We start from the raw sequence: 16,499 nt of genomic DNA, 5'->3' as shown, positions 1-16,499 counted from the left end.
GAAACTTGAAAGATTTCAGAAAAGATTTACAAGAATCTTGTCAGGGTTGGAGGATTTGAGCTACAGGGCGAGGCTGAATAGGCTGAGGCTGTTTTCCCTGGAATATCGGAGGCTGAGGGGTGACCTTATAAGGTTTAGAAGATTATAAGGAGCATGGATAGGGTAAATAGACAAGGTTTTTTTCCCTGGTTTGGGGGAGCCCATAACTACAGGACAAAAGTTTAGGGTGAGAGGAGAAAGATATAAAAGAGACCTAAGGGCCAACTGTTTCATGCAGAGGGTGGTGCATGTATGGAATGAGCTGCCAGAGGAAATGGTGGAGGTTGGTACAAGTACAACATTTAAAAGGCATCTGGATGGGCATATGAATAGGAAAGGTTTAGAGGGATATGGACCAAGTACTGGCAAATGGGACTATATTAGGTTAGGATATCTGTTCGGCATGGATGAGTTGGACCAAAGAGTCTGTTTCCATGCTGTACATCTCTATGATTCTATGACTTCAAAAAAAAGGCACTAAAATGCTGTTGTGGTCCACATGGTGCAGAGATAATTTCAAAATTTTCCAAAGGTTTAAGTGAAAGATATAACTATAATACACAAGACAAACTGATTTTCCCACCTTGTGATTTATTTGAAGAAAGCATGATAACAATCTAAACCTTAAGACATTTCAAATATTGAATAAATGTAACATCAAAAAGATATACATGAATAATGTTAAAGGAACATAATAATGAAAAACCAAAGTATATAGTTTCAATTACGAGCTCTTCAATTGCTCTTCAATTGGGAAACATGGAGTTATGAAACTTGTACCATTTCCTCTTGTACAAAGTTATGGAATTATTCACAAATCCACTGAACAACAACTTTTATTTGAACCAGAAAGGTCTGACCTGCAAACCACAATTTAAGGATGTAATTGAACACAGTACAATATGAGTTAATAATCAAAGTCATGAAACATTCTAATTTGTGTGCATAACAGATTAACAGGGCGTGATTTGGATTACAAAATAAGATTCATTTGGTAAAAAAAATTCTATTCAACTCACATCAGCAAGTATAAACTTTGTCATGCACAAAATGTAAAATTTATTTTCTAGGCAATATGAAGGCATCCATTGAACATACTGTATTGTGAAAGGACCGTACAGCTAAATCAAGTCAAGAATCAGTAGCATTCAGGAACTACATCCCATATAGAACATAGCTCAATGAGTAAGAGTTGAGCATCTTTCATTTTACGATAGCACTGGTTTAGATTTTTGCCTGCTCAATCCACTTTTTAAAGTATTTAACTTCCAGAGCTCGTGCTTTCTGAACAGACACAGGGTCCTCTTTGTTGCTAGAGCGCAGATCTAAATGATGAGCTCCCTCAGGAATAAGTATGGCAATCAACGTATCAGAGATAGATTTAGTCACACCTCCACTTGCCCAGGGATCCAAACCACCATTGCTGTGAGAAGCAAATGAAACCTATAGTTAATATAAAGCTCAAATATGATTTTACAGAATAAGTTCAGATAACCCTTGTTTAAAGGCCTTTCAAATAGCATGTTTTAATTTCAGTGTGATTGTTGATTTAGGAACATTCAGCAGTAGCAGTGATTTCACATTTGTTTTAGTTAGGTTACCAAGTGTTTTCTGAAAAGTAAACAGCTGCTTTCTGCCTCTCTTCATAACTTTCCCAACTTGCTGTCTCTCTCACTCCAATGACCCTCCTATTCACTCCTTCCCTTCCAGGCCTCAGCTTATCACGTTTTCTGCTCTGCTAACCATCCCAGTTCATGGCATCGCTCATTCACAACCTTCTGATACGTGACAAAAATGTTAATTCTCTTTGTCTCCATATGTATTTATGAATTATTCAACATGTCCTCATCTTCCTTTTCTTTAAATTAAACTTTAATTTAAATCTCACTATTTGTTTCATCACGTTTTGATATTCTTTGTATCTGGATTGAACCTGTGCTAGTTTTTGTACTTTGCCTTCTTTATCTTTTAGTTTTATGCTCTATCTTCTCATCTTATTTGTCCAAGGCTGTTCTTTATCAGGTAAAGCCCTTCTACCTTAGGGTATAAGTTGATACTATTTTACATTCAATTCATTTTTGAATACCACCTCAGGAGGCAGGGATAAAAATCCCAATAGCTTCATAGTTTCACAAAACACAAGCTGTCTACAAGAAAACTAATCTCCAGCCACAAACTGGGATTCCATATTTGGAAATCAATTGTTCATTTATAGTTGCCTAACACTGGAACAGTGACAAGAAAGATATGCGTTCTTACAGTTTCCAACACGAATACCACCTAATAACTTGCTTGGCTGGACATCTGCTTTTTATTTCAGTTGTGACTATGACATTAAAAGGATCTAAATGATCACAACATACTGCTGATTGGTAACAGGAAAAAAAACAGACTTATGCATGAAGATTTTTACATTCCCTATTCATTCAACATTTCTGGTACCTATTTGAATAGGTTATTGCCACAAATCTCCAACAGAACCATTGAACACTTCTTTTTACACCAGAAGTTGCCTTCACACATCAGCACCATCACAGCTGTAATAAGATTTCTTTCTTCTAAAATAGCCATTTTATTTTTATATCCAAAATAAACTTTGGTTTTCAAATGATGCTTGAATACTTTGCTAGCATTAAAAACGCACCTGAAGACAATATTGCTGTGTGAGCTGATATTTTTCCCACCATAGACTGTAGTTATCCACTGAGGTCTAGGACGTAATCCCCAGCCTTTCTCGCAGTTATCAGAGAATGATTGGAGGTCCCACGGCATTGGTTCAAACATGTCATTGATGCCATCTGAACACGAAGGCATCACCATTTCTGTACAAGTCTAATAACAAAAAAAGGCAAAAATATAAATCAGTAGACATTTTTTAAAAAGATATCTTTGTTTACATTGCACATTAGAAACTGAGACAAAGATGGCTGGAAGGAGACAGAGGGTAGTAGTTGATGGATTATGTTCATCTTGGAGCGCAGTTACTAGCAGTGTACCACAAGGATCTGTTTTGGGACCATTGCTTTTTGTTATCTTTATAAATGATCTAGAGGAAGGACTTGAAAGCTGGGTAAGCAAGTTTGCGGATGACACAAAAGTCGGTGGAGTTGTGGATAGTGAGGAAGGAAGTGGTAGGTTACAGCGGGATATAGATAAGTTGCAGAGCTGGGCAGAAATGTGGCAAATGGAATTCAATGTAGCTAAGTGCGAAGTCGTTCACTTTGGTAGGAATAACAAGATGATGGATTACTGGGCTAATGGTAGGCTACTTGGTAGTGTGGATGAGCAGAGGGATCTTGGTGTCCATGTACACAGATCTCTGAAAGTTGCCACACAGGTAAATAGTGCTGTGAGGAAGGCATATGGTGTACTGGGCTTTATTGGCAGAGGAATTGAGTTCCGGAGTCCTGAGGTCATGTTGCAGTTGTATAAGACTCTGGTGAGGCCTCATCTGGAGTATTGTGTGCAGTTTTGGTCACCATACTATAGGAAGGATGTGGAAGCTTTAGAACGAGTGCAGAGGAGGTTTACCAGGATGTTGCCTGGAATGGTAGGAAAATCTTATGAGGAAAGGCTGAGGCACTTGGGGCTGTTCTCATTGGAGAAGAGAAGGTTTAGGGGAGATCTGATAGAAGTGTATAAGATGATTAGGGGTTTAGATAGGGTAGATACTAAGAACCTTTTACCGCTAATGGAGTCAGGTGTTACTAGGGGACATAGCTTTAAATTAAGGGGTGGTAGGTATAGGACAGATGTTAGGGGTAGATTCTTCACACAGCGGGTTGTGAGTTCATGGAATGCCCTGCCCGTATCAGTGGTGAACTCTTCTTCTTTATGGTCATTTAAGCGGGCATTGGATAGGCATTTGGAAGTTATTGGGCTAGTATAGGTTAGGTAGGATTCGGTCGGCGCAACATCGAGGGCCGAAGGGCCTGTACTGCGCTGTATCCTTCTATGTTCTATGTTCTATGTTCAAGTTATGCGTATTGTAAAATTGTATAGATCATTCATGGGACACTATTTAAGAAATGTTTAAACAACCACTCACTCAACACCAGAAAAGCTGAATGACTTTACCTTTCCCTCACTTATAAAACTAAAGCCAATTGTGGCTCTTTAATAAACAATGGCTATGACAAGGTAGATAGGAATTTGAATATGGCCCATCCTGACCTATATGGCTTAGACCAAGAGTAAGAAAAATTAGTCGCATATTTAAATTTAATTCTAAGCATGGACTAATGGAAAAAAGGGAAAAAGCACAACACCATGTTTAAAGCAGAAATAAATGGAACAGGGATAAATTCACAAATTGCCACCTAGTAACCTCATGCTACAAGACAAATTGAAACATTCAGAGGTGATTTGGATGGGGTGGGGTTACAGCAGGTATAGCAAGCAGTCAGCAAAGTAAATGTCATGTTGGTCTTTACTGCAATAATTAGAGTAGCTGAATAAAGAAATCTTACTCCAAATATATGTGGTTTTGGTGAGACCACACCTGAAATACTGTGATCAATTTTGATCTCTATATTTGAAGAAGTATATACATCCAATACAGCAGCATACCAAAGGTTCACTACATTGATTCTTGGAAGAATATCCTATAAGGGGAGGCACAGCAAATTAGGTATATAGTCTTTGGAGGTTAGAAGAATGAAAGGTGATCGCACAGTATTCCAGCTGTGGCCTAACTAATGTTTTATATGTTCTATCAGAGCCTCGTTGGTCTTGTATTCAATGTTTTGACTAATAAAGCAAAATATCCCATTTGCCCACCTTATCTATCCCTCCTGATGCCTAGCATGATCTATGAACCTGTTCACCAAGGTCTCTCTGATCCTCTGTACTTCATATGGCCCTACCATTCATGAATTCCCTCACCTTGTTAATGCATCACTTCACTCTTCAGGACTAAATTCCATTTGCCGCTGTTCAGCTCAACTGACCAGCCCATCTCTATCTTCCTCAATTTTTCACACACCACTAATTTTTGCATAATCTGTGACCTTACTGATTATACTTCTTACATGAATGTCTAGATCTCAAACAAACAACAAACAGCAAGGGACCCTGACTGGATCGTGCAGTACACCAGTGGACACAGGCTTTGGTCAAAACTTAATAGTCAGCAGAAGGGTCAGGTCACTGCAAAGATGCACCAAAATAAATATTACATGAAATACCTTACACTATATGCTCTCATTGCAAACAAAATGTCCTCTATTAGAATGCACTTGGCATGCTCATGCAACACCACCGTCACACATGCTCGATATGTATGGGCATTCACCTGGTAATCCCAGCCTTGATCATCAAGACTGGACGTTGCAGTCTGTGATATATTCAGGCATGCTACATTGCCAGTGTAGTTATAATATATATTCACAGCCTTAAAGATGTTTTGCAGCAGGGATTCTGCTGGTAGTGAGGGGTTCTGAAGAAAGGTACAAATAACCTGCAAAGAAATAATTGTTTTCAAACAGATTAACATGACTTGAAGAAAGCTTTGCCAGATTCAACATATTTACAATTCATGAAATATTGGCACCTGCTTTTAAAACTTTTAAAATATACGTCTGTTTTACCCCCTGGGCATATCCCTGCTGAAGTGCAAGATGGTTTATTATTTTAGTTCTCCAATACATAAAATCTTATGTAGTGCTCTGTAGTTTGCTCTTGTAGCTTTAAAAGATGTTCACAAGTAACAGAAACTCCAGAGCATATGATTTCTTGCATTATTTGGGATCACAACAGAGGTCCTTCTTTTAATGAATACATATAAAAAATACACCTTTTATTCACTGCTCGTTCTATATGTGTACATACAATTTTAGGCTGATAATAAATGTCAATTTTCATATATTTTTTATGCACTAAACCAAACATGTTAATTTCAAAATCCGACAATAAATGCAAAATTATCAAATGCACTCCACTGTCTCTACTATCAGTATACAAATGATTAATGTAAAAAACTGATTTGCAGCACATTCTCAACAAGTGCAACTTTAATCTTCGAGATGATATGAAATTTTGTAAGTTTGTATAAACTCAAAGTCAAAAACGTGGAATATTAAGTCAGTTCCTTAAAAATATCAAATAGAGTCATAGGGTCATAGAAATGTACAGCACGGAAACAGACTTCTCTGCCCAACCCATCCATGCCAACCAGATATCCCAACCCAATCTAGTCACACCTGCCAGCACCTGGCCCATATCCCTCCAAACCCCTCCTATTCATATACCCATCCAGATGCCTTTTAAATGTTGCAATTGTACTTGCCTCCACCACTTCCTCTGGTAACTCATTCCATGCAAATACCACACTCTGAGTGAAAAAGTTGTCCCATAGGTCTCTTTTATATCTTTCCCCTCTCTTTTATATCTTTTCCCCTCAAGGTCTGGACTGGCTGACCCCAGGGAAAAGACTTTGTCTATTTATCCTATCCATGCCTCTCATGATTTTATAAACCTCTATAAGATCATCTCTCAGTCTCCGATGCTCCTGGGAAAACAGCCCTAGACTATTCAACCTTTCCCTATAGCTCAAATCCTCCAACCCTGGCTACATCTTCGTAAATCTTTTCTGAACCCTTTCAAGTTTCACAACATCTTTCCGATAGGAAGGAGACCAGAATTGCACACAACATTCCAAAAGTGGCCTATCCAATGTCCTGTACAGCCGCAACATGACCTCCCAACTCCTGCACTCAGTACTCTGACCAAGAAAGGAATGCATATCAAATGCCTTCTTCACTATCCTATCTACCTGTGACTCAACTTTCAAGGAGCTATGAATCTACACTCCAAGGTCTCTTTGTTCAGCAACATTCCCAAGGATCTTTCCATTAAGTGTATAAGTCCTGCTAAGATTTGCTTTCCCAAAATGCAGCACCTCACATTTATCTAGATTAAACTCCATCTGCCACTTCTCAACCCATTGGTCCATCTGATCAAGATCCTGTTGTAGTCTAAGGTGACCTTCTTCATTGTCCACTACACCTCCAATTTTGGTGTCATCAGCAAACTTACCAACTATACCTCTTATGCTCACATCCAAATCATTTATATAAATGATGAAAAGTAGGGGACCCACCACCAATTCTTGTGGCACTCCACTGGTCACAGGCCTCCAGTCTGAAAAACAACCCTTCAACCACCACCCTCTGTCTTCTACCTTCGAGCCAGTTCTGTATCCAAATGGCGAGTTCTCCCTGTATTCCGTGAGATCTAACCTTGCTCACCAGTCTCCGATGGGGATCTTGTCAAACTCCTGACTGAAGTCCAGAGATGTTTAAAATCTGATTGAAGATTTGTAGCTCGGGTATCCGTTGTTGATAGACCGAGGAACGAGGACATGCCACAACCAAAAGGACTAGCCACTCTACCATACGTCAGGAGCGTCTCAGAACTGACAGCCAGACTACTGCGACCCTTAGGACTCATAACAGCACACAAGCCGACATCCACGCTCAGACAACAACTCACTAGAACAAAGGACCCAATACCCAGCATGAGCCAAACTAACGTAGTTTACAAAATACCATGCAAGGACTGCACAAAACACTATATAGGACAAACAGGAAGACAGCTAACAATCCGCATCCATGAACATCAGCTAGCCACAAAACGACATGACCAGCTATCTCTAGTAGCCATACACTCAGACAACCAGCAACATGAATTTGACTGGGAAAACACCACTATCATAGGACAAGCCAGACAGAGAACAGCCAGAGAATTCCTAGAAGCATGGCATTCATCCCCAAACTCCATCAACAGACACATTGACCTGGACACCATATACAAACCACTACAGCTGAAACTGACACCCGGAAACGGCAAGAACATCCATCAACAGACACATCGGCCTGGACCCCACATACAAATCACTGCAGCTGAAACTGACACCCGGAAGCGGCAAGAACAAACCAATATAAATACCGGAAGAAACATCAAAGCAGCGCTTCACACGAGGCTCCAACAGCACTGATGATGTTCCCTAGCCAGGGAACGAAACGTTTGCAGCAAAAACTTCCAGCTCGGCGAGCAGAACCACAACAATGAAGTCCAGAGAGATCACACCTACCGCTCCGCTCTCATCAATCTCCTTTGTTACTTCTTCAAAAAACTCAATCAAGTTTGAGACATGAATTTCCACGCACAAAGCCATTTTGACTATCCATAATCAGTCCTTGCCTTTCCAAATACATGTACATCCTGTTCCTTAGGATTCCCTCCAACAACTTGCTCACCACCGATGTCAGGCTCACTGGTCTATAGTTCCCTGGCTTGTCCTTACCACCCTTCTTAAACAGTGGCACCCCATTAACTAACCTTCAGTCTTACAGAACCTCACCTGTGACTATCGATGATACAATTATCTCAGTAAGAGGTCCAGCAGTCACTTCCCTCCCTTCCCACAGAGTTCTAGGGTACACCTGATCAGGTCCTGGAGATTTATCCATTTTTATGCGTTTCAAGACACCCAGCACTTCCTCCCCTATAATCTGGACATTTTAAAGATGTCACCATCTACTTCCGTACATTCTACATCTTCCATGTCCTTTTCTCATGCAAAACACTCATTTAGTATCTACCCCATCTCCTGCGGCTCCACACAAAGGCCGCCTTGCTGATCTTTATGGGGCCCTATTCTCTCCCTAGTTACCCTTTTGTCCTTAATGTATTTGTAAAATTCCTATGGATTCTCCTTAATTCTATTTGCCAAAGCTATCTCATGACCCCTTTTTGCCCTCTTGATTTCTCTCTTAAGTATACTCCTACTGTCTTCATACTCTTCGAAGGATTCACTCGATCTATCCTAACATATATCTAACATATGCTTCCTTCTTTTTCTTAACCAAACCCTCAATTTCTTTAGTCATCAGCATTCCTTATATCTCCCAGCCTTTCCTTTTATTCTAACAGGAATATACTTCCTCTGGACTCTCGTTATCTCATTTCTGAAGGCTTCCCATTTTCCAGCCGTCCCTTTTACCTGTGAACATCTGCGCCCTATCAGCTTTTGAAAGTTCTTGCCTCATACCATCAAACTTGGCCTTCCTCCAATTTAGAACTTCAACTTTTAGATCTAGTCTGTCCTTTTCCATCACTATTTTAAAACTAACAGAATTATGGTCGCTGGCCCCAAGGTGCTCCCCAACTGACAGCTTAATCACCTGTCCTGTCTTATTTCCCAAAAGTAGGTCAGGTTTTGCACCTTCTCTAGTAGGTATATCCACATACTGAATCAGAAAATTGTCTTGTACACACTTAACAAATTCCTCTCCTTCTAAACCCTTAACACTATGGCAGGCCCAGTCAATGTTTGGAAAGTTAAAAGCCCTTACCATAACCACCACATTATTCTCACAGATAGCGGAGATCTCCTTACAAGTTTTTTTCTCAATTTCCCTCTGACTATTAGGGGGTCTGTAATACAATCCTAATTAGGTGATTATCCCTTTCTTATTTCTTAGTACCACCCAAATAACTTCCCTGGATGTATTTCCGGGAATATCCTCCCTCAGCATAGCTGTAATGCTATCCCTTATCAAAACCGCCATTCCCCCTCCTCTCTTGCCTCTCCTTCTATCCTTCCTGTAGCATTTGTATTCTAGAACATTAAGCTGCCAGTGATGTCCATCCCTGAGCCATGTTTCTGTAATTGTTATGATATCCCAATCCCATGTTCATGCCCTGAGTTCATCTGTCTTCCCTGTTAGGCCTCTTGCACTGAATTAATGCAGTTTAATTTATCAGTCCTGCCTTGTTCTCTGCTTTGTCCCTGCCTGCTCTGAGTGTTTGACTCACCTTAGTCTCAACTGTACCAGTCTCAGACTGAAATGTTTCCTCACTATTTCCCTGAGTCACCCCCACACCTTACGAGTTTAAATCCTCCCAAGCAGCTCTAGCAAATAAATTCCAGCTCAGAACATGACCATTGAGTTCACTGCACCATAAATTTGATTTATTGCTAATTCCATTTCTCTGCTCTACATTTTGCTTCACTATCAAGTTCTTGTCAATTCTTTCTCAATGTTTTGATTGTCTCTCTATTTTAATAGCTGCTTGTCAAAAATACCCATCATATTCTAAAAACTCCTGCATGTAATTTGTATGTCTGATGCCTAGTATTATTGCAATTAATTTTAATAAAATATGAAGAACAGCATCACTTGTTAGTTGTGAATAAATTAATGTGAAAATTAAAGTGCATAAAATTGATTTGCTCCACTCTTTAATGCAATTCATGTTAAAGTGCAATACATATTCAAACAACCTTTTATGCAAAATAAATTCCAAAACACGCACAGTTACTTTTCATGGTAAATATCATAGAAATTATCCCAGATAGCTAGAGTAGAACACCTTTATAGTTGTAATCTTATCTGCCCTCAGACGTGCATATATTAATGAAATCATTTTGGTCAAAACATTGTGATAGAACTTTACCAGAGCAGAACACAAGTAGAAAGCTTGGATTTCAGAGTTTAAACTTTCTTTCCATGAATAATCTTTCTCCCTTTTCCAATCCCCCTTTTGTACTCATTGACAAATTACACATTAATTACCTTAATAGGCCAAGCAGGAAGAGGCTGTAAAAAATTGGCCTCGTATGGGTAGTCCACCATAGCCAGATTAACCCAAGTATTGCTGAGCCATGATTTGAAGAATATCACATCTGTAGCTTGTAATGGTGAACAGAGATGGAAGGTATGGGAAAGAAAATTTAAACCTTCCGCTAAAAATGGAAAACAATAAAAAAAAGTCACCAAACGTTGTGTTAATGCAGGGTTATCAATAGCTACAGCTTAGAAATTATAAACTAACCTAAACAGACAAGTTTAAAGCCAACCAGGTAAAAGTTTAGTATTTCATGCAATGAGTGAAAGTGGGCAACTGCAGAGCAAGTTTTAACTGGAGTAAAAGCTCAACGATCAGGTAATTATAGAGGAATGAATATTGCAGCACAGAAAGAAACTCTTTCTCCAATTGCATCCAAGTTAGTCATCAAGTACCTACCTACCCAAACCTATTTCCTAGCACTTGGTCCATAGTCTTGTTTGCTATGGTGTTTCAAGTTTTCATATAAATTCTTGTTAAATGTTATTCTAGTTCTCACCTCTACCATTTACTTTTGTTTCCTTGGGTATTACAGATAAAGCCAACTTTTGATACAACACAGGTTTCCAAATCAAATAATTGTCCAGCAAATGTACAACTTCATTCAACCATGTCATTTGCCTGTAATAGTTCCTTCACATTTGTATGGAACCTGTACCACGATGAGGTTAATGTTAAAAAGGGCCACAGCCAGAGTATAAGACCAATAAAATATATTGAATACCTTACCTGAAATGTAGGTTACACAAATCATCCACATTTATGAAGAAGGGAAAATAAATTTTGATGTTTGGGAAAATTAAAAACAAGTGCTAACAATAGTCAGTTAATAGTATTTCAGGAAGTGTGGCCTGAACTATTGTACCTGAGTTGTGTCCAGTTCTGAGCCCTAGACCTCTGATCTAAGCAAAACAGAGACCTCCATTCTTACAGTCAACTGTTAAAACTGTGTTATCAAATTCAGTGAGTTTGTAAGTTAGCTTTAAATGGACACACTTATGTGCTTTCAATTATATTTATTACATTTTCAGTCTGTCACTTAACTGGGCAAGTAATGTGCTCAAATGTGCTACCATGATGCCTAGACCCTTTGCCAACAAACCTACCACTACACTGAAACATGAATGAATTTAAAAGGACCTCGTACCAACAGCCAGCAGAACGAGCATCATGTACAAAATACTCTACAAGTACTGCAACAAGCATTACATTGGACTGATGGGCAGAAAATTAGCCACCAAAAGTCATGACTAACTATCACTAGTATCCATACACATAGACAAAGAGGGGCACCAGTTCAACTGGGACAATACATCCAACCTGGGACTGGCTAACCAAAGACACACACAGGAATTCCTAGGCCTGGCATTCAAACCGGAAATCCATTAACAAACATATCAATTTGGAACCCATTTACCAACCTCTCAGAAACAGAATTGGAAGTGATATCACCCACCACAACAGACCAAGACATATAAATAGCAAGCAGGGCAGAACACCAGCGCTTCACCGGAGGCTCACTGATGATGTTATCTAGCATGGTAACAAAATGTCTGAGAACAAATCTACCAGTTCAGCGAGCAAATTTACAACCTGATCCATAACCTGAGCTATAAATCTTCTCCAAAATCGTGCTGAAATGTGTTCTGTGACTTACGTGGTTCCTATTGTAATTTTGTTTGTTTTTGGATATGGCACACGATATGACCTGTGGGACCTCAGAGGTCAAACTGAAAGGCATCTGGACACATCTGATTGAAGGAATCCTGAAATTACAGCTGCATATAGGGTTAGAAATTGGTTCTTAAGTAATTTCTTTAGTCATCGTGCTCACACTGTCATATCAATGCTGCGAGGTAGGTTGGCATGCAAATTTGGTTTCCACATCCTCATTTACTAGATCTTTTTACTTAAATAATTAGCAACTAATCGAGCAGTGTGTGGTGCAGTTAGCCTGATTTTCTTAAAGCTGTATTTCCTTCTTAAAGATAAGTTGCACTGAACCAGAAACTGCTGTTGAATTCTATGGCTACAATGCTAAAGAAGGAAATTGGAACATCAAGGTATACAGAGCATCCCCAGGTTCATCGATGGGGCTTGCTGCAGTTCCAGAATTGTAAGAAGGTCCCACCTGAGTCATCCCAGGATCAATTCATCATAAGTGTGTATAATCCCAGATAGGCATGCAGCAAGCACATTTATTTAAAGGGCTTGAACAGCTTGGCTCCTTTGATGCTAAAGCTAATGAATATTGGTTCTGAAGATGAGTATATAATCCTTGGCAGGAAGGCAAGGATATCACCTGCAGCTTTGAGGTGAGGGGTCACTGCAGATGGTAGAGAAGCTGATGCCCTGGTTGGATCCTCAGACTTGGTGCATGTCTGTAAAAGTGTCCACCGTGACTCCAGCTTTCCCTAATTCGAGATTTCAAGGATAAGACTCCAGAATCAACTGTTTTTACATTTCTCGGATATATATATATATCCCATATTCTAGTTGTCCTATTGTAGCTGATGCCATGGCTGAGCTGGATTGTACTCCAACCACCAATCTATTGTGCTAGTACAACCAATTCTGGGACTTGTTCCATTAATTATGAGCCAATTGGAGAAAAAAGCATTAATGATTCCTCTCCTGGAGGCCACTGTGGGATGTTGGCAAGGCTCAGAATACATAAGGAGGACAAGCAGTTAAAATACAAGGTGCTCAACCCGGAGTCCCCATCTTGATGGTGAGGAGGCCTGGTCAGCAAACTGGCAAGAGATAGAAACTAAAGTCAAGGGATTTTGACTGCTGATTTTAAATTGCTGTAGTGGCCACTATGTCATAGTGCCAATTATTTTAACTATGTTTGATTCTTCCTCCTGAACTTGTCACCAAAATACCACTGAAACTTGTTGACTTCTTCTGGGACAGAAGAATACAGTGCGTCCCTATGGTGGTGTAAGGTGATCCCCTTTGGGAGGGTGGTCTTGTAGGTATACCTTTTCACTCAGCTAGATTTTCCATTTTCAAAATGTCCTTCTAGATGGTATGCTCTGCCAACTCATTTTTTTCCAATAGCTATATGGCGTCCATTATGAAATGCAGTTCCTGCTTATAAAAAAAATGTTTTATTCTTTCATCAGATGTGACTGTCACTGGCAAGGCTAATTGCTCTGATGAGGTGATGGTGAGTTGTTTCCCTGAACTGTTACAGTCCATCTGTAGGTTTCTCTGCCTCATTGCTGTGTCTTTTACCATGAACAAACTAAGCTCTGCCCTCCAGCAGGAGCACTTTCCAGCCAAGAATGGCAGTTTAACTCTAGAAACCACCACTCAGATATTTAGTGTAGGTTCAAGTGGCTGCTAGAAGAGAAGCCAGTCACTGTGGGGGTGACTGGATGGTGGTGGAGCAAGCTGATTGTCACTGGACAAGCTGTCATGACATACCTATTTTGGGTGGTATCCAGCTCATGGCTGGCGTCATTAAGAATCTTAAGTCAGCCCTCAATGTAAAGTACAAAATTCTCCTGCCTAATCTGCCAATGACTCGAATGGAATTTCTCAACGGTGCCAGATCCCAAAACCTCCCTCAGTAGCCTGAAGCCCATAACTTGAAAATCTCTTAGAAATCCCATCTGTCATTCCACGCTGTGTGAAAAGCTTTCCTGCTCTTGCATCCCGCCACTTGTGTTGGCTACCCTTAAAGACCATGGTGATCCATCCTGCCATCAAAGGAGACAGGAGACTCCAGTGGAAAAGGTTTTAACTTGGGAGTGCTATTTATCTATCAGGAACTTGCTGTGAAGAGTGTTAGATGAGGAAGTCCTGTGCAACAAATTAAATAGATTCAAAGTCTGTTCTGCAATTTCTGTGTGCAAAAGAATGATTATTTGGTACTATAGCGTCCCACAATACAGCAGGATTGTGATGGTTTAAGACTGTGGCCTTAACTCCACTTTTCTGTTTAACTCATAATCCTTGACTCCCTTGTCAATCAAATCTATCTAACTGACCCTTGATTATATTTAATAAACTGCCTCTACTGTTCTCTGGGGAAGTGAACTCCAGAAGTCCTTTGAGAGAAGGAATTCCTTTTCATCTCCATACAAATACAATACTCCTTCTTTCGAATCTGACCTCTAAATTTAGATCTCTCCATGAGGGGAAATATCTTTTCAACATCTACCCCATTGAGCCCCTCAGAATCTTATATATTTTAATATGAACACCTCACATTCTTCTAAACACAAATATGTGTTCAGGGCCCAAGTTGCTCAGCTTTCATATAAAACAAATCTTTTATCCCAGCAATCAGCAGCTGAACTTTATCCAAATTCTTTTCAATACAGTAATTCCTTGTTTAAAGTTGCCTTGTTAAACATGGTTTTGTCATTACTTTTAATTGTTCTGGTTAAAGTTCTGTTCCAAGTTTTAACATTCGGTTCAATCTTTCACTATGATTACACACAATGAAAGTCATCGCACACAACAATAATATCAGGCAGGCCTCATGACTGCATTGGCAATACCAAACATCATGATTGAGTTGGTGCCAATGTCTCTGCATCCTGTAGTCAAAGAATTTACATTTTCAAACAGGTCTTTGTTGTATGTAGAGGTACTGAACTAAACTTTGTGTTTTTTTGTAATTGTTTTCTATATTTACAGTTATAGTTCAGGAATGAAATTCTTGGCTGTATCTACAGTTGAGGAACTATTTTAAATTTTTTTCTTTTTTTAAAGAAGAGTTACTGGTCAGCAGCAGAAGAACCAGAATTATGTTTTTAAAAGAGTTTGTTATTGCACCTGCACAGTACCCTAAACTTTGCTTTTTTTAAAAAAAAGCATTCTCTGAAACAAGAAGTGTGCTGCTTGTCTCATCTTTCATCACTGAAGCAGATTTTGATTATGAGCTGTTTCTTCTAAAATATTGCTTTGCTTGACTCACTGCTGGTTTGAGAGAAAAATACTGTACTGCACAGCATTGTACCTGTGTGCAGATGAGGCACAAACGTCTTCTTAAAGCTATGAAAACTGGCAAGGCAAAAAAGCCATTATAAGATCAATGAGAAAGCAAGGTAGAGGAATCATTTTATAAGTCCCTTTCTCCAAAATTGTACCATAATCCCTTTTGAAAATTAGCAAATGCCCAGCAGAGGCGGAAGTGTGCCTGCTTTAGCAAAGAGACCAAGAATATTTGAAAACATTTAAAATCAATATTGCTTAAGAAATGCTCCACAACAGTGAGAAAAATTTGATGTATTTGCTGACAAAGTTCATACAAAGTGTGCAAAGCATTGTAACTTAAGTGCTGACAAGGCAAACTGGGCCTGCAGAAGCAGAGAATATGGAAAAAAACATATGGCTTTTTGCTTGATGATCAAAGTCAGTGCAGTTGCCTCTTAAAATTTGATAGCCATCCAAGACCAAGCCAAAAGGCTTTGGAGTCCTTACGTAATATGCAGGGTGAATTTAGAAAACCTCAATGCTAATCACGGAGAGTTTAACCATTTCAAGAAGTGCCTATCTGCACAAGACTAGAATATTTAGTGAGACAGTTCATGCTGAAACACCCAAGTGGCTGATGAATTTAATGTCTATTTGGCTACTTAGCAAAACAGGTTTCAACAGTGATGAAACGGAGCTTTTTGGAAGAAAATATACCCTAGTAAACTTACATTTTGCACAAGAAGGTCACGCTAGAATACAAAGCTGCCAAAGGTCACCTGACTGCTTTGACTGGTGCAATAACAGCGGGAGATGTTAAATTTAAGGTCTTAGTGCTGTAGCAGTCTGAGACAACACATATTTGAATTCAACTACGGCAGATTAGATTAGATTAG

The 16,499-nt window shown here is 39.4% G+C and overlaps 1 protein-coding gene across 1 annotated transcript in view; it reads right to left on the bottom strand.

The window, feature by feature from the left end:
• Nucleotides 1–610: 610 nt before the first annotated feature.
• Nucleotides 611–16,499, bottom strand: part of prcp (prolylcarboxypeptidase (angiotensinase C)) — a 51,557-nt gene continuing 35,668 nt past the window's right edge. The window contains exons 6-9 of the mRNA XM_060826611.1: nt 10,620–10,789; nt 5,333–5,497; nt 2,684–2,871; nt 611–1,462 (exon numbers count right to left, since the gene is read on the bottom strand). Coding sequence (XP_060682594.1) covers nt 1,264–1,462; nt 2,684–2,871; nt 5,333–5,497; nt 10,620–10,789 — 722 coding nt within the window. The 3' untranslated portion in view covers nt 611–1,263. The remainder of the gene's footprint in view (nt 1,463–2,683; nt 2,872–5,332; nt 5,498–10,619; nt 10,790–16,499) is intronic.

This window comes from Hemiscyllium ocellatum, chromosome 6 (genome assembly GCF_020745735.1).
Source record: "Hemiscyllium ocellatum isolate sHemOce1 chromosome 6, sHemOce1.pat.X.cur, whole genome shotgun sequence".
Lineage (NCBI taxonomy): Eukaryota > Metazoa > Chordata > Chondrichthyes > Orectolobiformes > Hemiscylliidae > Hemiscyllium > Hemiscyllium ocellatum.
This window is presented reverse-complemented; position numbering and strand designations above follow the sequence as displayed.